At 39.0% G+C, this 25,887-nt stretch overlaps 1 protein-coding gene and 1 pseudogene across 1 annotated transcript; both read right to left on the bottom strand.

Moving 5' to 3' along the window:
• Positions 1–5,937: 5,937 nt before the first annotated feature.
• LOC127081306 (uncharacterized) lies at positions 5,938–6,669 on the bottom strand. Its single transcript, XM_051021576.1, has one exon. The coding sequence runs from the start codon at positions 6,667–6,669 to the stop codon at positions 5,938–5,940; it is 732 nt and encodes a 243-aa protein (XP_050877533.1).
• Positions 6,670–6,679: 10 nt separating this feature from the next.
• On the bottom strand, positions 6,680–25,377 carry LOC127081305 (calmodulin calcium-dependent NAD kinase-like; annotated as a pseudogene).
• Between the last annotated feature and the right edge of the window lie 510 nt (positions 25,378–25,887).

Genomic DNA, 25,887 nt, shown 5'->3' with positions numbered 1-25,887 from the left:
ACTTCAATAGATGAACAAAATGTTCCTCCTCTGTTTGAGACTTGGAAATCATATCGTCTACATACACCTCAATCTCTTTATGAATCATATCATGAAAGAGAGTCACCATAGCCCTTTGATATGTTGCACCAACATTCTTTAGTCCGAAAGGCATGACCTTGTAACAGAACATTCCCCAAGGGGTAACAAAGGTAGTTTTTTCCATGTCTTCCGGAGCCATCTTTATCTAATTATAGTCAGAGAAACCATCCATGAACGATAACATTGAGGCCTGAACGACATTATCCACTAACACATCAATATGCAGGAGCGGAAAATCATCTTTTGGGCTTGCTCTATTCAAGTCTCTATAATCAACACACATTCGTACCTTACCGTCTTTCTTAGGCACCGACACAATGTTTGCAACCCACTAATGATAGTTAGATACTGCTAAGAAACCGACATCAAACTGTTTCTGAACCACTTCCTTTATCTTGATAGCCATATCAGGTCGAGTTCTTCTTAGCTTCCACTTCACAGGAGGACATTCATCTTTGAGCGGCAAGCGGTGCACTACAATATCTGTATCTAGCCCAGGCATATCTTGGTACGACCAAGCGAACACATCGACATATTTGTGCAACAATTCAATCAACCTCTTCTTGGCACCCTCATCTAAGGCAGCGCCTATCTTCACCTCTTTCTTATAATCCTCAGATTCGAGATTGATCACTTCCAGCAGGTCCTGGTACGATTGAATGAACTTTGACTCTTGCTCCAATAGTTTGGCCAACTCTTCGGGGAGATCACAATCTTCCTCGCTAGCTTCATCGGCGTGGTAAATTGGATTTTCAAAGTCATAATGAGTCATAACAGTATCGTTATCAAGAGATTCCGATTAGGATCTGCACGAATGGTGATTCATGCTCTTTTTAGAATGATAGAAAATGAAAGGATAAAACATTGCCGTATTTTTAAAATAGAAAAATGAAAGACAGGGAACATATTTGAATGTGAAATGCTTATTTATTTATTATAAACATAGTTTAGAAAAAATGGGGGCCCTACAATTTCCCCTACGCTTTGGGCAAAGCTTAGGGTTTTTGAAAGAAAAAACAAGAAAATTACTTTTTCATCATCGTAACTTGATGAACATCCACAGAAGTCCAATTACTAAGCTCTTGGCCTGGAAGCCTTTTTGCACACAAAGAAATCTACATCAGTTGTACCGGCTTCATCATCAACAAGAGATATTTGTCCTTCGAACAGGTGTCCAGCACTGACGAACGTCTCTGGAATCGGGGGGATTTTCCCCTTGGCAGTCTTCTGATTTGTCCCTTGCGTTATCTGTCGTGGTTGATACCCCAACCCAGATTTATCTCTGTTTATGGGCATCTTGAGTACTCTTCCTCAACCTTCGGGGTGTCCATCTTCTATCACAGTCTTGACGTCTTTTAAGGAGGACATGGATAGTTCGGACTTCTTGGACCCTTTGTCATGGAGCGGGGCCATCAACACATTAGCGATCTCGAAAGCCTGAAATGGGGTTTCATGAATTTCCTCACCTACTTCTATATATCTGAATGATGACAACTGACTGACCAACACATCTTCTTCTCCATCTATCGTAATCATTTTGCCATTGATGATGCACTTCAATTTCTAATGGAGGGTAGAGGTAACTGCCCCAGCCGAATGTATCCACGGACGACCCATCAGGTAGCCGTAAGCGGGAAATATATCCATCACAAAGAAAGTAGTGAAGAAAGTGTAAGGCCCCACCTTGATGGGTAAGTCCACTTCTCCCACCATTGTACTTTGTGAACCATCAAAAGCTCTGACCACCAACATACTCGGCTTCATCAACAAGCCCCATATAGTCAACTTGGTCAAAGAATTCTTAGTTAGCACATTCAGAGAAGACCATGTGTCCACCAACACTCTAGACATAATTGTGTCAGCACACTCGATGGAGATATGAAGAGCTTTGTTATGAGATTTCCCTTCTGGAGGCAGATCATTGTCACAGAACCCGAGATGGCTACTGGCGGTGATATTGGCTACTACCCCCTCGAACTGATTCACAGTAATCTCCTGAGGTACGTGAGCTCATTGAGGAATTTTATCAGAGCATCTCTATGCGCTTCAGAACACAACAATAGAGATAGAATGTAAATTTTGGAGGGCGTCTGATTAAGCTGGTCCACCACCTTATAATCGCTTTTCTTTATATTAGTAGAAACTCTTCAATGTCTTCTGACACAGATTTATTTTGAGGAGGAATCTGCCCCGGACTAACAACCTGTTTTCCTTTACTTTTTGCAACTGCCTCAGCATCATCTTTCTCTGGAGAAGGTGCGGAAGAAAAGATACGACCACTCCGAGTCATACCTCCGGTGCCTGCAATATTGACTGCTAATTCATTGGGTACATTGGGCTCTTCTTTCTTCTGCCCATGAATGTACACCGCTGAGTTATAATTCCAGGGAACCGCCTTGGTACTTTCAAAATGGAACGGAGAAGGCACAGTGATTACCAAGGGCGCGGTTGGATAGGGGATCACCATAGGAACTCTTGGGTTTGGTGGTACCGGGATTTGCAGAAGCGTATAAGGGATCTCGAGAGTAGCCACATGTTCATCATTAGAAACTTGTTCTACCATAAAATTACCTTCATTCATCAATTTCTGGACATCCATTTTCAGACGTTCACAACCCCGAGGATCCAAAAAACATTGTTCACAATCGGCTAAGCCTCCTGGGAACACATCATTCGACAAAAAAAATTCTTTGACCATTGCCAGAGAAGTCTTCACTTTACCAACATCCATCTTTGTACTGTATTCACGAGACTCTTCCACCATACTCACAGAAGGACCGACATGGGGAGGCATGGGATTGTTATTAACATTGGAACCATTTGGTGCAAACGAAATGGCCTTAAAGTCAATTAAATCCTGTACCTTATGCTTCAGTGCATTGCAATTTTCAACATTATGTCCCAGAGCACCAGAATGGAATTCACATTTTGCATTGGCGTCGTAACCTAGAGGAAGGGGATTAGGAGGAGGTCCTAATTCCCTCAACTGAATTAAAGACCCACGAAGTAGATGAGCAAGCAATTGGCTGTAAGGCATAGGAACCACATCGAACTTTCTCTCAGGCTTCCTCTGTCTCTACTGACCAGGCTGATAATAGTTCTGACGCTGCGGAACATACGGTTATTGATAATGCATCGGCGGCGGATACGATACGGGTTGTCGACCAACTGGGATTGCAAAGGCTTGTTGTTGATAACCATTTGGAGTCACTTCGGCAACCTGATAGTAGGGCGTCCTATAAGCCCCACCTTTCCCTCTGGAAGTAGAAGCAACATTTGTCTCTCCTTCTCTTTTCTTAGGGAAACCGGCGTATGGCTTTTTTCCTCCACTCGTCGTAGTAGCAACGATGCCTTGAATCTTACCACTCTTCAAACAGTTCTCAATTCTTTCACCAGTGACCACCAAATCGGCAAACCCTGACGATGCACTCACTACAACTCGATCCAAGTAAGGACCCTGAAGTGTACTCATAAACATATCCACCAGTTCCTTTTCCAAAAGAGAGGGTTGGACCCTGGCGGCCATATCCCTCCACCTCTGGGCATATTCTTTAAAAGACTCTTCTGTCTTCTGAGTAAGATTTTGAAGTTGGGTTCGGTTAGGCGTCATGTCTGTGCTGTATTGGTAATGCTTCAAGAATGTTTTAGCAATCTCTCTCCAGGTTCGAACATGAGTGCGCTCAAGATGCATGTACCATTACAGAGATGCCCCACTAAGGCTATCTTGGAAGAAATGCATCGATAACTTTTCGTCATCGGAATATGCTGCCATCTTCCTGCAATAAGATCTAACATGAGTCAACGGACAGCTATCCCCTTTGTATTTCTCGAAAACCGGGACTTTGAACTTAGCTGGAATTTTCACCCCAGGCACTAAGTACATGTCAGCAGCTTCCAAACCGAAAGTACCAAACCCTTCCATAACTTTCATTCTCTCCTCCACAACACGAAACTTCTTTTCCACCTCAGCTGGTGAAGGTCCATAGGCGTCATAGAAAGATTCAGGGTGCTCGTCCATTTCAATATGAGGGTCTCCTTGAACAGGAATATGGAATGTCTGAGTGGTATTCTGATGAGCGGGACCACCTTCAATCGGACCAGTTCCTCCCATTGGACCCGTTGGCACAATCAGAATTGGGTTGGTGGCAGCAATAACTCTCTGATTCGCTTGGCACATTTCCTCCTGTCCTCTAGTCAGATTCTGTAACACATTCCTAAGCTGGCCCATTTGAGCCTTCATGTGGGCCACGTCTTCTCTCAATGCGGCCTGGTTCTATTCCAATTATTCCATGATTAGCCTCTGGTGAGTACGGGTATTGTAGTGATGTTGAGAAGTCAGTTTGGCAATGATGATTATTCTGTGAAGGTTCAAGTAACAATGATGAGTTTATTGGTCTTAGATTTATGAACTGCAACATGATGTATGAATGATGCACATATGCAAAAATTGTTTTTATTATCATTTTATTTTATTTTATTATTTCCAGGGAATCTTTGAGATTCGTCTATTGTTTTTACGAGCAATCATAGAGTATAAGAGTAGAGATAGAAGATAATGCCCAAATAAAGGGAAACAACACGTTTTTATTCAATAAGGGAGAAATAACAGGTACATAATATGGATCAACAATATGCTCAATAAGCTATAACAAGGTCAGCCTGAAACCTCTTAAACACAACTCTACAAATAGAGACAAAGTGAAATACAACCCAAGGAGTGTCATGCGGAAATATAACATCATAAGCATCTTCCAACAACTTGGGCAAATCTTCCAACGCATGAACAATGAACTGAGCTAAACGAGCATGCCTATCATTCCAGTACTGCGCATCCTTGACGAGGTTACGCAACAATGTATGATTAGGTCCATTCAGAAGATCCTACAAGTAATCTTCCTTCTGGTCTAGAAGGACCTGAAGATGACGACTCTTCCTCTCCCACTGAGTGACCTCTTGATCGAGCAACTTGGTACTTTCGAAGTTCTTGTGGGCTTGCCTCTTCAGCTCCCGAATCTCTTCGAATCTCTTGTCCAAGTCAAATTGATGTTGAGACAAAGAAACTTCTAGCTTCTTATCCCGGTCTTTCTCCTCTTTCAGCTCCTTCTGGCAAGTCTCTAGCTGGCTTTGTAACCTCTTGAGTTGATCCTAGCAGTTGATCTCGGTCTTGCATACTTTGTACTGTGCTGCGGCAAGTTGTTTCTTCTTCACATAAATGCTTTCGATAAAACCCTTCAAAGCATCACCTATTTTCCTTCTTTTGTGTTGTTCTTCTTGGATCTCTTTGGCGGTCTTGGCCGCTCGGTTCCTTTTCTGGTTGAGCTTAAACTTCGGGTTCTCTTTCTCCAAGGTGAGCTTACCTAGGTTAGATCGGAGATTAGCATTCTCCTTCTCTAACGCTTCGATAATCCCCTTGAGTTTATCAACCTCTGAGTTAGGAGCAACAACAGGCTCAACCGACTTGATGATCATGGAAGTTTCAGATGGAAATGGCAATAAAAACTCTTTGACTCTCTCCTTAACCCACTGAGTGTAGGCTTCCTTTACAATACAGTTCTTTTTTCCCAATTCGGCCCTTCCATGACGATGGATATCTCCCCAGGCTCGGACAATCCTCTTCTGGAACTCTGAGTTGTCAACCCCTTCGTACAGAACAAACTCCTCTAGAAGCTCAAAATATGGCTTGTCTACCATCGGGTAGCCCAACTGGCGCAATGCTATCCTCAGGTTATAGTTAATTCCACCCTTTTTACCTAGAAGGGGTACATTAGGGAAATTACCACAATCCGTGATGATCTTAATACCGTCATACACTCTACAATACCAAGAGATGTCTTCAGCTGTGAGGGACATGATCCTTTAAGACCATTTCAAATTTCCCTCGTTATCAATAAAAGGACTCTTGATGGGTAGATGCGAAATAAACCATTTATACAGCAGTGGGGTACAACATACGATAGTCCCCTTTTTCTTCTCATTCCTCACGTGGATGGAATAATATGTGTCAGGAAGGAGAGTAGGAACAAGATTCTTGGCCATGAAGAGGTAGATAGAAGCCAAGTAAATAAAGTCTTCCATATTCGGAAACAACACAATCCCATATATGATCATAGAAAAGATATTGTTGAAGGCATCCCCGCTCTCATCTTCAGCCAACGCAATAACCTTGTCAACCTGAAACTTCAAGGCAAACCCATGGGTCCCACCCTTAGGTTTAAGATTGAGCTCCACCTCCTTATTCCCTATGTGAAGGATTTCAGTTAGATGTTGAGGCTTAGGAAGTTCCTTTGTAGGGAAAAGGGGAGCTTGCTCCTTAATCTCAATTCCCAGAATGTGTGAGTATTCCTCCAAAGTAGGAGCCAATTGGTAGTCCTGGAATGTGAAACATCTCAGAGGAGGGTCGTAGAACTGCACTAGAGTGTGAAGAGTTGTAATGTTGACCTCAGTGTTAACCATGCCTAGGAGATTCCCATAGGCATCTTTGAACTTGTCTTTATTGTTGAGAACCAGGCGAGTTCCCAATCCTCTCAATGTCTTCAAAGAAGGTTCCACAAACCTGTAGCTATAAACACCTCTTATAGTAGGATCCATTCTCTAATGATCACTCAAACAAAGACTCGTCTCTTGAATTCCCTAGAAATGTACATGCAAAAATTAATTTCAAAATGATGTAATAATATGCAAGCATCATAGATTCAATAGTTCAGCATAATATGGATATTCTGGATAATCTGGCCATATCATACAATATAAGATCAAAGGTCCGGCATGACCTACACAGTCTGGATAACTCAGCATAAGATCAATAATCTGATATGATGTGAGAAATCTGAATAATAATTTATGCATGAAACTTAATATAGGATCAAATGTCCGACGTGATCTGTGAAATCTGGATAATAACCAATCCATATAACTCGATATAGGATCAAAGGTACGACATATATAAGAGATCAATGGTATGAAAGGTCTTGGTTTCCTGCAGAAAAAACCCAATAGCCCTCTCACAGGTGTGTACTAGTCCTCAAAGGTGGTCCCTAAAAGGTCTCCCAAAGTCATCGAGTCAAATGAAAATACCATGCCGTAGTGAATTCTCATAGGAAAAAAGTACTTTCAAGTGAATCTAGTCTGGGTGTGGCTCTCGTGACAACCCAACGCGCAAAACACAGGCCGACACGACTATCCACAAATCTATCATGTGTGTATACTCAAGCTCGAGTGTAGAGCTTCTCTCACATAGTATCATCCCATCCCAACAGGTGATATGATAGATAATATCCATAATATAACAACATATGAATATTTAAAGTAATAAAGTAATGTGATAAATAACATAAATAAAACGAGTAAAGCAACAAAGGTAACCACCTACTCTCATAAGGAGAACAAACAAAACTAGGCTCGACTTGCTTAGGAAAAAATCCCCAGCAGATTCGCCAGCTGAAGCTAAGCGAATTATACCAGAGCGCATCGCACGCTCAAAGATACAACAGAGTCGCCATCGAACTTTATTTATCCCCTAAGGGAAGGGAAAACATCTATAAAACCCAGGGGGAAGAGAAATGGGTAAGGAAGTCGCTTATGCAAGGGGAAGGTATTAGCAATCGTTTGCTCTAGAAGAGGTTCCAATGCTAGGGTACTGTCATACCCTGATTTTGGCCCTGAAAAATTTACCCTTCATTTTTTCCTAGAATCATGGGATTATGTTTTACACTTCATTGGCATCATACTAGGTCATACTCATTGCATACTGCATTAGTGACTTGGAAATCAGGTTTGGATTGATCACTCCTTAACAGAAGGGGCCCACACAAAACAAGATTGAGAATTGGACTTCATTCTCTAAGTATACAAGTCTCAAGGGTCTCAGGGGGTTCCAGGTATCCTATTATGGTCCTCAGTCCATCAGTGAAGGATTCAGAGCTATCAGAGTGTTCATCTGGATTTAATCAGGAAACTAGGGTTTTCATGGCTACCTGCAACATGCAATGTTTGGTTGGAAGTAGAGGAGCTCATCCATGTCATGATTGGAGAGGCATCTTGGCCTAGGAAGCCTCACAATTATCTCAGAAAGATCCATTGGCAAGCAGTGCAATCAGCTCCCGATCAATTTTGCCCTGAAATTAGGGTTTGGTTTAAAATCAGTTTATTTCTGATTCTTTGGGTGAAACTCTTTTCCATGGCCCTCCATATGTCCACAAGGGTCTACATACAAAAAATCATCTTTTTATTTGAGCCAGAAGTGCTTCAATTGATCATTGGAATCAGGGATCAGATAGTTTGGGAAAAGTCAATTGTGGGGCCAGAAAAGTCAATTCCTGACCTTTTGAGAGTGGAATCTCAAAATTCATGCCTAGGGAAGCTTACATGTGAAATTTGATCGAGGTTGGATCTTGGATTCATCATTTAATTAGGAATTGGAAAAGTTACTTAATTTGGAAATGGTTGACTTTCCATTTAGGGCAAGTTTTCATGATTGTTGCACCCACTTTAAGCCCATTTTCCATCAAGATAAAAGCTCCATTTGAAAATTTCTCCAACATAAAAGTTGTTCCTCTTGTTCCAAGATTTCTAGAAATATAAAGTTTGCTCCATTTGGATCAAAATTGAGAAAGTTATGCTTAGTCAAAGTGAGACATATTTTTAGGACACTTAGAAAAATTTTGAAGTCTCAAAATCTTCAAAGTTTGTCAAGACTTCTTGGCCAGTTTTCTTGCACTTCAAGGCACCAATTGCAAATAGTTTCTTCACAAAAATTATACCTTGCCATGTCCTATTTCACCTCATTTTGGAATCATCTCATTTGGATCCATGGTTTGAGAGATACATTCACCTAAAGTGGGCACCATGACTTAATTTTCTAGGCAGATTTTAGGCCAAGCTGGCCCAACCATTTTGCAATTGGTGTGACATGATTTTGAGGCCATTTTTCACCTTCTTCCACTCATCATTTCCACTCATGCTCAATGTGAAACATGCTATGCTCCATGAGGTCTTGCTACTGTTTGCATTATTTCATCATTTGGTGACTTGATCATCAAGTTACATGGCCTCAAAGTCACCCCTTTGGATTGTTTTCTTGCCAAACCAAACCAACCAAACTATGCTGCATAAATCCAGCCCATGTTTGTTTCCTTATTTGGCCATGCACCTTTATTTCATTCACTTAATTTTTGCCTAAAATAACAACATTTCACATGCCCTCTTTCTACACCTCACTTTGCTTCATTTTTGCTCATGGCCAAATCACATTATTCTGAGCCCATTAAGATTATTTGACCCACATATTTAAGAGACATAAACCCTAAATCTGAAGGCAGGCTATGGATTTTCGAGAAAAGCAAGCAAAGAGTTCATTAGAGTCAGATTTCATTCCTCTTCCATTTCTCAAGTTGAAGCTTTGAAGCACCAAGAAGAAAGCAGCATTCTTCTTCCATTTTCTCCACAATCAAGAGGCAGTGGACCAAGCTTCCACTAGGTAATCATCTTACTCCATGGCTATTTGTTTTGCTCATCCTTATGCTTGCTTACTATGCTCATCATCATGCTGTTTACGATGCTCATCATCATGTTGTTTGCCATGCTAATCATATGCTCATGTTTGTTTCATGCTTGTTTACAATGCCAATCATAAGCTTGTGTTCTTGATGTTGGTTTATGCTGTTGCTTGTTGCTCATATCCGTGTCCATGTGGACATCTTATTGACAATATTTCTCCATGATTAAGCCATCATTTTACTCAAACAAGGATACCATGTTAAACCTTGCATTTCATACTTGAAACCTGGGCTTTATTTCATGTCATTTGATGCCCTAGGGTGGTTGTGTTCTTTAGTGGAAGTTGAGCAAAACTCACTGCATTTTCTGCGTATTTGCATTGCATGGCATTAGGGTTTGGTTTGTGGAAGAAGATGACCGCGTGTCATCTTGAGGACCATTAGATCCAAGGCGCACGTTTTAATCTGGGTCGTCGTTGTGTTTTTGTCCTGTAGCGACTTAAGTTGCCTTGACCAATTGATATTTTGTCACATGATTTATTTCATTTAAAATGTTATTTCATTTTTGTCACGCCTGGCTTAAGCGCGTTTTGGACCATGGGCCTTTCCATTGCTTGCTTTTCACACCCCCACGTTTCAGGGCCCATTAGCGCTTAATTTATTTTTCAGTTCAGTCCAAAACGCTGATGCGCCCCCTCTTTGCATATTCATTTTTTTATTCCCATTTTATTTTCTGTTTTGATTTTAATTATTTAAAATGTTTTCTTGGTTCATAAAAATACCCAAAAATATTTTCCACATTTCTTGATGCATTATTTGATTTTATTTAATTTTTATTTTCGTATTTATTTAATGTTAATATTTTATTTTAATTATTCTTTCCAAGTGGTTCATTTTAACACACATTTAACTCTTGATTTTATTTTCATGACTTAGAATTATTTTTAGCTTCTGATTTTTGGGATTAAGGTTGACCACTGCCCCATGGTCAACCTGACTTTTTCTTGGATTTTTATTTCACATTTTCCATTTATTCTTGATTTATTTTTAACCTAGTCTTGTTGATTGACTTTTGGTTTGACTTCTATTTTGTTTCAATTAATTCATGTACCAATTTTCATTATTTTTAAAATATTTTGGGGGGATGATGATGTCCTGACCCCACCTTACTTAGTTTAATTTTTCATAATTTTCTTGATTAATTTGCTATTTATTTGATATTTATTAAGTTGGCTCGATTTTTCAGTTGACTTCTTTATGATCGATGTTTGACTTAGGGATTGCTTATGGAAATTGAAGAGATCTTTTGATCCTCCCTTGTTCATCTCATAGGACATGTATTAGAGGCCTTTTATCTTGATTTTATTTGATCCTTACCTCATTTCTTGATTTAATCATTTCAGTGGATCCTTTTTGTGCATCTTTTCATCTGTCTAGTTCATCTGTTATCTGTTATACTTGTTTCTTTCATCCATGCTTACTATTGCTTGATTGTTTAACATGTTCATACTTCACATGCCTTGTTTATTGCTCCATTATTTCATTCTTTGATTCTTTGATTTGATTATGTACTTGTTTACTTATCTGATTTGATTGATAACTGTTGCCTACTTGTATGATGATTGAGGCATATATTCTTATTGTTTGATTGCCATGAACCATCCCCATTCATAAAAAATGTACCCCCATCCCATAAAGTGTATAATATTTATTCTTTCATTCTTTATTCATCTGTTAATACAAGAATTAAAACAAACATCCGATAATCATTTCAAACCTTCATCAAATACTTGATCCAACGTCAAGCCATTTTTCATAATAAAAACTCAAAAAAAATATTAATTCATATTTAAGACCTTTTCAATAAAGATGGAAGTGGAACATGGTGAATACCGTGCACTCCTGAGATTAAGATTCGAGGTGGATGCCTCGCCTATCTTAGCTCTCGCCATCATCCAAATTTATCTATTCTATTTTCTCTCAAACAGTCATTCAAAAATTTCTCTTAAACGTCCATCAATGCTTGATCTAATGTCAAGTCATTTTCACAACAAAACTCAAAATACTTAATTCCTATTTAAACACTTTTCAATAAAGATGGAAATGGAACGTGGTGGATACCACACACTCCTGGGATTAAGGTTCGAGGTGGATGCCTCGCCTATCTTAGCTCTCGCCATCGTCCAAAATTGGCAATGCGGTTTCTTCAAACCCTTTCTCAATCAAATTCAAAACATTTAATTCTTATTAAACATTTTTGCAAATAAGATGGAAATGGAACGTGGTGGATACCACGCACTCCTGAGACTAGGATTCGAGATGGATATCTCGCTCATCCAAGTTCTCGCCATTATTCAAAACACATCAAACCAATCAATTCCTTTTCTCGCCGCCGTGCGATTGACTCCTAAACCTTTTCACAAACGAAAGGTACTTTGTTTCAAAATAATGCAAGATAATGTTTTTCCACCTCTTTTGGGTAGTCCAACAATGTTTTCGTCGATTTGACACAAAGTAGCTTTCGCTAAAATCGACCAACAAACAAACATTTTTCTACCCAGAACTACGTAAGCCTTGATTTCTCTGTTGAGATACGTAGGAGCAGGATTTGTAAATCTTGTCAGGCCCACTAATAAAAAACTTAGGTTTAGTCCTTCGTCAAAAATCCAAAAACATTCTCCTCTCTTCTATTCTTTCTTTCCCACCTAATAACTTGAAAAGCCTAACATTTCAAACTAACACTAATGCGCACAACTAACCTAATGGTTCCCGTTGAGTACAACGGGCGTGTGGGGTGCTAATACCTTCCCCTCGCGTAATCGACTCCCGAACCCTGATTTGGTTGCGATGACCAATAATCATTGTCGTTTTGTCTTGGGTTTTATCGATATTTCCCCTTTCCTTTTTAGGAATAAATAAAGTTCGGTGGCGACTCTGTTCAGTCCATCATTGAGAGCGTGCGATTGCGTCTCACTAGGCCGTATCCCCATTTTTCCGAGGTACGACAGATGGCGACTCTGCTGGGGACATGATAATCTCCCTAAATGAGTCAAGCCTAGTTAGGTCGTTTGTGTGCCTTTTTTTGGGTATTAGTGTGGCTTTTCTTTATTGCTTTTGCTATCTTTATTGTAATATTTATATAATCTGTTGTATTGGTTCCATTATGCTTTGGTACTTGGATACTCTGATTGCAAACCTTGTGGGAAAGACTTTTTACCCGAGTCTCGAGTAAAAACATAAGATAGGACGAGGTTGAGTAGTGCGGGTCCGCGAGATGAATTTCTCATTGGGTCAGTGCGAGAACCTTACTTAGAGTAGATCCTTGGGAGGATGTTGTTGCCCGACAAGTAAGTTGACGTATGCTTAGACATTTTCTTTAGGATCCATGACTCTGAGGACCATTTGTAGAACCTTAATCCTTTGGCCAACTAGGAAAGATGGCTGCGTAGTGTGGGTCTGCGAGATGAATTTCTCGTTGGATCGATGCGAGAACCTCACTTAGAGTAGATTCTTTGGATGAAGTTGATGTCCGACAAGTAAGTTTCTATAGGCAGCAAACAGTCTAATGGATCCATGACTCTAGGAACTCTTTTGAAACCCTAGATCATACCCGACGAGAACCTATTCTTGGAAAGCAATCAGATTCATCAGTACCTCAGACTTTTGAACCCATGTATTAAGCAAAAAACAAATATGCATGGCTTGCATTACATTCATTCACATTCCATTGCATCTGCATCTCATCAGAATGCATGTCATTTTCCAAACAAAATACAAAAAAAAATTATCCATCCTTTGTCCATGATCAGTAAAGTGATTCCCGACACACGTTTAGAACAAAGAACCATGTCTCAGGAGATGATGGACGAGCTAAGGAAAAGTCAAGAAGCATTGAAGGAGGAACTCAATCTTTTGAAGAGCCAAATGAGATGGGTCATGGAAACCTTGCAAGCCTTATTGAGAAAAGAAGGCCATCCCATAGCTATTGTTGCAACAGAGGGAGCTACTGCTCCACATCCATCCGATATTACTCCAAGTCAAGGGAAATTCTATATGGAAACTCCTCATCTACCGGTATATGGACCTCCCTCGAGACGTCATCATCAAGATCCTCTGGATATTCCTCTTCAAAATCACCGAAGTCAGGTTCGAAACAAAAATCAGAATCAGAACAAGGGGAACAAAAATCACAATGACCTGATTCCGGTGCCATATAGCAAGCTTTACCCACAGCTGATCCAGAATGCTTTGGTGACCCCTCGAGCTCTCACACCTACGTCACCATATCTGCCATGGTACAATCCAAATGCAACATGTGAATTCCATAAAGGGGAAGTGGGACATGACCTAGATTCTTGCTTAGCGTTGAAAGCCTTGGTACGAGAACTATTTAACAAAAAGAGCTTAGTCTTTGAAGAAGATCACCCGAAGGTCAAGTGCGGATACCATACTGGAACAATGTGGCACTCCATCGAGGAATGCAAGAGTTTTAAGCTCAAGCTGCAAAGATTGATTGACATAAGGTCACCAACACTCAAGGAGGAAGGCTCAGGTACATATATCTTGATTTCTGGGCCAGGTAATGAGAAAGGGAAAGGACCCCTGAAACCCGACAAGGTTTTGTACCACAAGGAAGAGGTCAAGGATGTGGCTAATGAGATATCATCATTTCCTGGTAAGAGCATTGAGATATCGCCTTGGATTTCCAATGTCACCCGACCCATACCAACGCAAGAAAAAGAGAAGTGAGTATGGATCCAAGAGGGTTGCGTTCAACGATGAGATTGAAGGAAAAGAATTTGAAGATCATCGTGCCAATGTCAAAAAGCTTGTTGATCCCAACCTTCAAGTGACTGAAAATGAGCAGTTAGCAATGCTCAAAATGCCATACCAGCAAACACTACCTTTTGGTCTTCATTACAAACAATCCTGGTTTGCTCCTCATCCAAATCAACAAGCCCAAGGCCCGAGATACCGAAATCAACATTAAAATCAGCTTAGGCCCCAAACTAACTTGGAAAGAAGAAATGCTCCTCGTCGTCCAACCGTCATAACATATAGCCAACTTCTGCAGCCTCTGATTCAAAACTCATTGGTGGTTCCCAAGTCTCTTAAGCCGGTTCCACAATCTTACCCACCCGGATATGACCCAAATGTGCAATGTGGATATCATGCCGGATCAGAAGGGCATTCAACCGAAGACTGCAACTCTTTCAAAGCCAAAGTACAACAGTTGATTGACAACGGGTACATAGCCTTTCAAGAAGGAAGCTTGGTGGTAAACGTTAACCCATCGACCGGGTAAGTGTGAAGATCGCAAGGGGTGTCCCCACAAGTTAATGGATCAAGTTTGAAGAAGTCATTCCGTAAAGTTGGCAATCATTTGGTCGTTTCAACACTTCTTTTGTAGTTTCCTTGCATGTTGATCGTTAATTGCTTTTAAGCATTGTTGTTTTCTTTGAATTGGTAAGATTAATGAAATGTTTATGCATCTTTTGAATTAATCCATTCGTATTCACTCGTTTTTCATTTATGTTAAAAACAAAAATACTCCTCTCATTCACTTTTGTTTATCAAACCGTTGTGTTAACAAAGATTGGAAGGAGGATGATGAAAATGAAACACCTGAAATTGTTGTGGTATGCTTTTGAGTAAAACCTTGTCGATGATGTAAGGCATTGTTTCAAATCCCCAAACACTGAAGAGATAAGGAGTTAATCCCTAGTCAACCACTTTGAGCCTAGAAGATGGTGTTTATTTCGGATCTAAAACCCTTAATCTTAACCTGGGGCAGGGTAGTTGTGTTCAGATAGTTTGACCGTGCATTCGATCTTTCAAAAACAAATCGTCCATATGTACGCCCTCCAATTAGGTTCAACCACATGTTATCCTTCGCGCACATGTTGAAGTGTCGAAGAAGTTGAGAAAAGCTAAATTAGTGTTGGTTGACCCTCATCCACCAATAATATGGCAGTCAACACGTTTAAAAAACAGAAAAAAAGCCCACTAAGTCAAATACCACAAAATGACTTAGGCAAAAATCAGGGCATCCTGATGGACCGAAAGCTTCAAAGAAGCGGTCTAGGCAAAATTAGGGATAAAGAAAATCAATCAAAAGAGGTCATTAAATCCTCAACAAAAACAAAATAAGGTGACTTCCATTTCAAGAAAATCTCACCTTGAACCCTCATTTTCACTTTCGCACCTTCGAAGTCGAATGCGTGTATTGAATTAAATGAACATGGGAACTGGAGATCATCAAGAAGAAGGGGTGGGTAAAAATAAATTTTGAGCCTTATATCCTTTTGTTTCAAAAAACCATGAACCAGACCACGTTACAATCCTTAAAAGACCTAATTGAGGCAGAGTTTATTCTGAAAGCATACTACAACAAGATTGTGTTAACCTGACTCCAAATGATTTTTTGTTAACCATTTGATGGCACAGACTTGCATGTTGTGAATGACTTGATCATCATTGTGTTCTTATCAATAACTCGTTCACTGTATTTCACCCGTTCATATCAATAAACTCTGATCTCAAATTTTTGCATAAGCACTGCATTAAAATTACCATTTTTAAATGAACAATCTTATTTACAAGTCAGTGTTTAGCATCAAAGAAATTCCAACAATATATAGTTGAAGAACTTGATAAAGTGACAGAAGTCCAGTCGGGGGAAATCACTTTGAGTATCAGTCAATCCGAGCCAATCACCCCAAGGTTCAGTTAGCCAAGAGTAATTTGCTTCAAGACTCGGACAGGGGCAAGCCACCTCAGAAGCTCATTGAGTCCAACAAGCCAAGGACAGTTAATCAAAAGTCTATCGTTCCAAGATTTGGTTAATCAGGGGTAGACCACTGCAAGTCTCGAACACTTGGGGCAAGCCATCTTGAGATCGTCTCATGTCAAGCTGTTTCAAACCCACTTTCAAGGTGAACATTTTCAAAGACCCAACGGACTGGGGAAAGATGAGCCACAGAGGGGCAAACCCCCTTCATGCTTTCAACTACTCAAACAAATTCTGCCATACGTCAATAACTATTGATTTTGAGCCGAGTGCCCGAAAGTTATGCTAGCACGATTCATTAATCCTCCAAAAGAATCCCATTGGCTAAGTTGTGGCTATCAAACTTGATAGAATTCTCCTTTGACAACATCTATCATAAAATATTTGGTTGAGTTCTCGGTGTTAAGGAATCATGATATCCATAAAAAGCCTCTACAACTCCCAGTCCACTCAAGTGTCAGCATTCTCATAATCATGATCATTCATATATCATGCATAAAAGAATTCAAATCATGCATAGCCGAAATGTACTTCGTGTTCATTTTGCATTGACCCAGGTCTTGTTGTTGATCCTATATCCTTTGACCTTTAATTCCAGTTTGTCTTTGGTGCCCTTAAACCATCATCTGGTTTCCGTAGTCATTTTCAAATCCAACTCAGTTGGCACCTATCAAAAAATTTTGTCCATGAGGTTCAATTCCTTTTTGGATTATTCGATGAATTTCTGGATTACTCCTTGGTTTATTGATGTATTTCCATAACTTGTCTGATGTGTTTCCAGATGTTTCCAGAACCTATCTGATGTATTCTCGAATATGTATGTCTGGTATTCTGATGTATTTCTAGAATTTTCTTGATGTATTACCAGATGTGTATGTATTCTGCTGTATTTCTGGAATATCACTTGTAATTCTGATGCATTTCCAGAATTCGTTTCTTTTACTCTCTGATGAATTCTCTGACATTTCCTTTTTGCTCTGATGCACTTCCAGAACCCCTATGCCACTCCCTGGAATTATTTCAAGACTCATTGGTGTCTCCTAAAATTCAGTTGTTACTAGGCATCATTCCAAGCTCAGTGGTCACTAGAACTCATTTTAAACCCAATTTTCGTTGGCATCACTGTCACTCCATTTTTAAATACAATCGTGATTGGTATCTAGAGTTTGGTCGTTACCAACATCTTTTAAAGTCCAGTTGTTGTTGGCAAACTCCGTTGTAGCTAGTAATCATTTACTATTACTTACGGTCAAAGTCCAATTATTGTTGGAAAAATCCGTTAAAAGCTGGTTGTAATCCATTGCTTACGGTCAAAGTCCAATTGTTGTTGGCAAAATCCGTTAAAGGCTGGTTGTAATCCATTGCTTACGGTCAAAGTCCAATTGTTGTTGGCAAAATCCGTTAAAAGTTGGTTGTAAACCATTGCTTACGGTCAAAGTCCAATTGTTGTTGGCACGTACAGAGAGTCTGATTACCCTGTATTTCCTAATGGTTCCGTGAAAGTCATGTATGACTCATCATCTTGAGGAATTCCCAGAAGCTTGGAGATTTTTCGTGTTAGAAAACTCCAATGATGTTGGTTTTGTTTGATTTCTTTGTAAAGAATCATCACAGTCTTTTGCACGGATGATCTACTTATAAGATGACTCCTGCTTATCTTTGTTTTGCATAAATTCCCTATTAGGAATCTCAAAAATCTTTGATTGGATGAATTTCTTGTGAGAAATCTCCAGAATTGTCAGATGAATTCTAAAGTGTCAGGTCATGTATGAACCTGTTGATAAAACTTTGTTTGTATATTTCCCAAGGTGTCAGGTCATGTATGAACATATGGATGTATTTTCTTTGAATTTTCCAGTGTCGTTGGGCCATGTATGAACGTGTTGATATAACTCCCTTTGTTTTTTCCTAAGTGTCGTCAGGTCATGTCTGAATCTGTGAGTGAAACTTTCTTTGAATATCCAAATGTTGAGGTCACATATGAACCTATTGATTAAAGATTCTTTGGTTTTCTATTGTCGAAACGCTTTGAATTTTCCAATGCTGTTAGGTCATGTATGAGCCTGTTGATGGAAATTTTCTTTGTACGTTTTCCAGTATTGTCAGGTCATGTCTGAACCTGTTTATGGAACCTTTTTATATCCCCTAACATTTTCAGATCATGTTTGAACTAGTTGATGAAAATTCTTTGAATATTCAAGTGTTGTTAGATCACGTTTGAACTTGTTGTTGAAAATTCTTTGAATTTTCCGGTGTTGTCAGGTCATGTATGAACCTGTGGATATACTCTTTTTGAATTTTTCTGAGTTTGTTAGGTCATGTCTGAACCTACTGTCAGAACTTCTTGATATTCCCCAACATTGTCAGGTCATGTTATGAACCTGTTGTTGAGCTTTCATTCCAGTATTACCAGGTCATGTATGAACCTGCTTTGAAGAATCTTTCTCTATGATTGTTTCGGTGTTATCAGGTAATGTATGAACCTGTTGTAGAAATTTTTCTTATTCGGGTTTAGTAAGTCATGCGTGAACTTACTGCCGAAATCTCTTGTATTCTAAGTGTCGTTCATCGAATTTCACTTTGAGTACTCTCTAGTGTGTGTCTGATCCTCCAGCAAGATTGTTTTCCCCAGCGAGTTGGTTTTTACCATTTGTCTGTTTCCCTGTGGACCATTAGTATCCCCTACAGATTGGTTTGTCTAGTAGCATCTCCTGTTAAGGATTCACTGTGTCTCTAACAGATAAATTCAAAAATAAAGAATCTTTCACCCATGCATATCATATCATAGCATTTTCATTTTTCAGGATCAAAATCTGAGTCTCCATGGTATTTAACCATCCCCCACTACGATCCGATGAAAAAGTGTTGTTTCATTTTTCTCTGGTGGAGGATGTTTAAATAGGGGCAACTGTCATACCCTGATTTTGGCTTTGAAAAATTTACCCTTCATTTTTTCCTAGAAGCATAGGATTATGTTTTACACTTCATTGGCATCATACTAGGTCATACTCATTGCATACTGCATTAGTGACTTGGAAATCAGGTTTGGATTGATCACTCCTTAACAGAAGGGGCCCACACAAAACAAGATTGAGAATTGGACTTCATTCTCTAAGTATACAAGTCTCAAGGGTCTCAGGGGGTTCCAGGTATCCTATTATGGTCCTCAGTCCATCAGTGAAGGATTCAAAGCTATCAGAGTGTTCATCTGGATTTAATCAAGAAACTAGGGTTTTCATGGCTACCTGCAACATGCAATGTTTGGTTGGAAGTAGAGGAGCTCATCCATGTCATGATTGGAGAGGCATCTTGGCTTAGGAAGACTCACAATTATCTAAGAAAGATCCATTGGCAAGCAGTGCAATCAGCTCCCGATCAATTTTGCCCTGAAATTAGGGTTTGGTTTAAAATCAGTTTATTTCTGATTCTTTGGGTGAAACTCTTTTCCATGGCCCTCCATATGTCCACAAGGGTCTACATACAAAAAATCATCTTTTTATTTGAGCCAGAAGTGCTTCAATTGATCACTGGAATCGGGGATCAGACAGTTTGGGAAAAGTCAACTGTGGGGCCACAAAAGTCAATTCCTGACCTTTTGAGAGTGGAATCTAAAAATTCATGCCTAGGGAAGCTTACATGTGAAATTTGATCAAGGTTGGATCTTGGATTCATCATTTAATCAGGAATTGGAAAAGTTACTTAATTTGGAAATGGTTGACTTTCCATTTAGGGCAAGTTTTCATGATTGTTGCACCCACTTTAAGCCCATTTTCCATCAAGATAAAAGCTCCATTTGAAAATTTCTCCAACATAAAAGATGTTACTCTTGTTCCAAGCTTTCTAGAAATATAAAGTTTGATCCATTTGGATCAAAATTGAGAAAGTTAGGCTTAGTCAAAGTGAGACATATTTTTAGGACACTTAGAAAAATTTCTAAGTCTCAAAATCTTCAAAGTTTGTCAAGACTTCTTGGCCAGTTTTCTTGCACTTCAAGGCATCAATTGCAAATAGTTTCTTCACAACAATTATACCTTGCCATGTCCTCTTTCACCTCCTTTTGGAATCATCTCATTTGGATCCATGGTTTGAGAGATACATTCACCTAAAGTGGGCACCATGACTTAATTTTCTAGGCAGATTTTAGGCCAAGCTGGCCCAACCATTTTGCAATTGGTGTGACATGATTTTGAGGCCATTTTTCACCTTCTTCCACTCATCATTTCCACTCATGGTCAACATGAAACATGCTATGCTCCATGAGGTCTTGCTACTGTTTGCATTATTTCATCATTTGGTGACTTGATCATCAAGTTACATGGCCTCAAAGTCAACCCTTTGGACTGTTTTCTTGCCAAACCATACCAACCAAACTATGCTGCATAAATCCAGCCCATGTTTGTTTCCTCATTTGGCCATGCACCTTTATTTCATTCACTTAAGTTTTGCCTAAAATAACAACATTTCACATGCCCTCTTTCTACACCTCACTTTGCTTCATTTTTACTCATGGCCAAATCACATTATTCTGAGCCCATTAAGATTATTTGACCCACATATTTAAGAGACATAAACCCTAAATCTGAAGGCAGGCTGTGGATTTTCGAGCAAAGCAAGCAAAGAGTTCATTAGAGTCATATTTCATTCCTCTTCCATTTCTCAAGTTGAAGCTTTGAAGCACCGAGAAGGAAGCACCATTCTTCTTCCATTTTCTCCACAATCAAGAGGCAGTGGACCAAGCTTCCACTAGGTAATCATCTTACTCCATGGCTATTTGTTTTGCTCATCCTTATGCTTGCTTACTATGCTCATCATCATGCTGTTTACGATGCTCATCATCATGTTGTTTGCCATGCTAATCATATGCTCATGTTTGTTTCATGCTTGTTTACAATGCCAATCATAAGCTTGTGTTCTTGATGTTGGTTTATGTTGTTGCTTGTTGCTCATATCCGTGTCCATGTGGACATCTTATTGACAATATTTCTCCATGATTAAGCCATCATTTTACTCAAACAAGGATACCATGTTAAACCTTGCATTTCATACTTGAAACCTGGGCTTTATTTCATGTCATTTGATGCCCTAGGGTGGTTGTGTTCTTTAGTGGAAGTTGAGCAAAACTCACTGCATTTTCTGCGTATTTGCATTGCATGGCATTAGGGTTTGGTTTGTGGAAGAAGATGACCGCGTGTCATCTTGAGGACCATTAGATCCAAGGCGCACGTTTTAATCTGGGTCGTCGTTGTGTTTTTGTCCTGTAGCGACTTAAGTTGCCTTGACCAATTGATATTTTGTCACATGATTTATTTCATTTAAAATGTTATTTCATTTTTGTCACGCCTGGCTTAAGCGCGTTTTGGACCATGGGCCTTTCCATTGCTTGCTTTTCACACCCCCACGTTTCAGGGCCCATTAGCGCTTAATTTATTTTTCAGTTCAGTCCAAAACGCTGATGCGCCCCCTCTTTGCATATTCATTTTTTTATTCCCATTTTATTTTCTGTTTTGATTTTAATTATTTAAAATGTTTTCTTGGTTCATAAAAATACCCAAAAATATTTTCCACATTTCTTGATGCATTATTTGATTTTATTTAATTTTTATTTTCGTATTTATTTAATGTTAATATTTTATTTTAATTATTCTTTCCAAGTGGTTCATTTTAACACACATTTAACTCTTGATTTTATTTTCATGACTTAGAATTATTTTTAGCTTCTGATTTTTGGGATTAAGGTTGACCACTGCCCCATGGCCAACCTGACTTTTTCTTGGATTTTTATTTCACATTTTCCATTTATTCTTGATTTATTTTTAACCTAGTCTTGTTGATTGACTTTTGGTTTGACTTCTATTTTGTTTCAATTAATTCATGTACCAATTTTCATTATTTTTAAAATATTTTGGGGGGATGATGATGTCCTGACCCCACCTTACTTAGTTTAATTTTTCATAATTTTCTTGATTAATTTGCTATTTATTTGATATTTATTAAGTTGGCTCGATTTTTCAGTTGACTTCTTTATGATCGATGTTTGACTTAGGGATTGCTTATGGAAATTGAAGAGATCTTTTGATCCTCCCTTGTTCATCTCATAGGACATGTATTAGAGGCCTTTTATCTTGATTTTATTTGATCCTTACCTCATTTCTTGATTTAATCATTTCAGTGGATCCTTTTTGTGCATCTTTTCATCTGTCTAGTTCATCTGTTATCTGTTATACTTGTTTCTTTCATCCATGCTTACTATTGCTTGATTGTTTAACATGTTCATACTTCACATGCCTTGTTTATTGCTCCATTATTTCATTCTTTGATTCTTTGATTTGATTATGTACTTGTTTACTTATCTGATTTGATTGATAACTGTTGCCTACTTGTATGATGATTGAGGCATATATTCTTATTGTTTGATTGCCATGAACCATCCCCATTCATAAAAAATGTACCCCCATCCCATAAAGTGTATAATATTTACTCTTTCATTCTTTATTCATCTGTTAATACAAGAATTAAAACAAACATCCGATAATCATTTCAAACCTTCATCAAATACTTGATCCAACGTCAAGCCATTTTTCATAATAAAAACTCAAAAAAAATATTAATTCATATTTAAGACCTTTTCAATAAAGATGGAAGTGGAACATGGTGAATACCGTGCACTCCTGAGATTAAGATTCGAGGTGGATGCCTCGCCTATCTTAGCTCTCGCCATCATCCAAATTTATCTATTCTATTTTCTCTCAAACAGTCATTCAAAAATTTCTCTTAAACGTCCATCAATGCTTGATCTAATGTCAAGTCATTTTCACAACAAAACTCAAAATACTTAATTCCTATTTAAACATTTTTCAATAAAGATGGAAATGGAACGTGGTGGATACCATGCACTCCTGGGATTAAGGTTCAAGGTGGATGCCTCGCCTATCTTAGCTCTCGCCATCGTCCAAAATTAGCAATGCGGTTTCTTCAAACCCTTTCTCAATCAAATTCAAAACATTTAATTCTTATTAAACATTTTTGCAAATAAGATGGAAATGGAACGTGGTGGATACCACGCACTCCTGAGACTAGGATTCGAGATGGATATCTCGCTCATCCAAGTTCTCGCCATTATTCAAAACACATCAAACCAATCAATTCCTTTTCTCGCCGCCGTGCGATTGAGTCTTAAACCTTTTCACAAACGAAAGGTACTTTGTTTCAAAACAATGCAAGGCAATGTTTTTCCACCTCTTTTGGGTAGTCCAACAATGTTTTCGTCGATGTGACACAAAGTAGCTTTCGCTAAAATCGACCAACAAACAAACATTTTTCTACCCAGAACTACGTAAGCCTTGATTTCTCTGTTGAGATACGTAGGAGCAGGATTTGTAAATCTTGTCAGGCCCACTAATAAAAAACTTAGGTTTAGTCCTTCGTCAAAAATCCAAAAACATTCTCCTCTCTTCTATTCTTTCTTTCCCACCTGATAACTTGAAAAGCCTAACATTTCAAACTAACACTAATGCGCACAACTAACATAATGGTTCCCGTTGAGTACAACGGATGTGAGGGGTGCTAATACCTTCCCCTCGCGTAATCGACTCCCGAACCCTGATTTGGTTGCGACGACCAATAATCATTGTCGTTTTGTATTGGGTTTTATCGATATTTCCCCTTTCCTTTTTAGGAATAAATAAAGTTCGGTGGCAACTCTGTTCAGTCCATCATTGCGAGCGTGCGATTGCGCCTCGCTAGGCCGTATCCCCATTTTTCCAAGGTACAACAGGTACCATCCATGATCACATCTCGCCCCTTATTTAAAGTTGTCACTAGCAGAGATGATGCAACATTAGTGGAAGACTGGTGCACCAGTTCAGCACGTTGAAGCATTTCATCATGGTGACCCTTAGAGTTAAGAGCTCTATATATCACATCACTCTCCTTAAAAGAATCTGCTTCAACGACCATGACATTTGAAGAAGCTTCTGACCAAAATGATTTTCCAAGGATGTCTTTAAGAACAATGCTTTTTCTAGATCCCATGCCTCCACCCATAAGAAGCAACATTGGATTCCTCTCACTATGGACAATGGAGACCTTGGCATCACAACTTTGAGAGTCACCCTTTATTGCTTTAATCTCTTTAACCAATGTAGAGAATGCTCTTACCACCTTTAGTTTCCTTGTTACTCTCTCAAGCCTATAATCCCTTGTGGCTTCCAAAAACATATTTTTGAGATTTATTTTTGGTTGGGACTGAGTACTTAATACCTGACTAATGAAGCCTGATTTCAATGAAAAGCAAAATAACCTAGGATGCATCTTTCAAACTCATCAATCAATTCTGCATATAGTATGTTAGGGTCCTCTCCATTAGCTAAATATTGATATATATACATTCTTTACACCCTTCTGAGTTTCTCAAGTAGTCCTGTGCCAATCTGCACAGCTCTGGAACTTCACTGGCATCTACAAATCCCATTTGCCTAGAAACATAGTGAGAGAAAATCTCAAGCTTGGCAACACGACCTGACTCTGTTTAATGTAAGTAAGGAATGATTTTTTGCTGGTCTACCATCACTGAATTCTCGCCGATCAATCCAACAATGGAGGCTTCCATAACCTGTGCAAGTTTATTCATCACATTACCAAAACTACTAGCATTACCATATTGCATGTTGTGCTAATCTTCGAAGTAATGGAACCCTTCCGAAATGGAAATGCAGGTCCATAGCAGAATATATTGTACTCGGAATTCCAAAATGGTCCCATGTTAATGCAAAACCCCACTTTAGAAGCCAACTTAAAAGTATATACCTTTGAATGAGATCTTAACATAGACAAGCTTAATACATTCATGTAGCGTGGTTTATCAATGTTGTGCTTCCCTTGCAATATTGGCATTAAAGGCTTCCTTACATCACATAGAACTAAAAGACTGTTGGAAGCCACAGTGAAGTAAAAGTCATCAGGACCAGCTCTTGACAAGGCAATAAACCGCTCATTTACATCAGGAGCATACATCCTCAATGTCTAAATATTCGTCAGGTAAGTCACATTGCATTTAAATCTCAAATCAGCTAAAAAGACAGCATCATAACATGTAACTATCAAAATCTTCGGATGCCCACTAAATTCACAGCTCAGCCAAGTCTTGTTTTCAGAACTGGTCCAATCACTTCATGGGGAGAATCAAAGAGAGGGGCAATATTGGAAGCAATGGAAGGGAGAATGGAAGGTACGGGAATAATGGAAGAAGGAAGAGAAGAAGTTGAAGGGTTGTAAGGTTGGATTGGAAACTTACAATGGATGTATGTACTTATTAGCAATGAAGAAAAATAGCATTACGGTGACATGGTTATTAATGGAAGAACATGTGGATTGTATTGGCTTAAATATTGTAATGCATAAACTTGTTTGAAATGGTAAGTTGGATATTAATGGTTAATGAGATTGAATGTTATTAATTTGATTGAATATAAATGTTGGTTTGAATGTTGTAATTTGTGAATGGAAATGTGAAATTGAATGAAA

This window comes from Lathyrus oleraceus, chromosome 5, assembly GCF_024323335.1.
Source record: "Lathyrus oleraceus cultivar Zhongwan6 chromosome 5, CAAS_Psat_ZW6_1.0, whole genome shotgun sequence".
Lineage (NCBI taxonomy): Eukaryota > Viridiplantae > Streptophyta > Magnoliopsida > Fabales > Fabaceae > Lathyrus > Lathyrus oleraceus.
The sequence above is the reverse complement of the archived record's forward strand: the minus strand, read 5'-3'. Positions and strand labels throughout refer to the sequence as shown.

Excerpts from the sequence above, each read along its gene's own strand:
- LOC127081306 (XM_051021576.1), bottom strand. The coding sequence starts at position 6,669 with ATGGATCCTACTATAAGAGGTGTTTATAGCTACAGGTTTGTGGAACCT.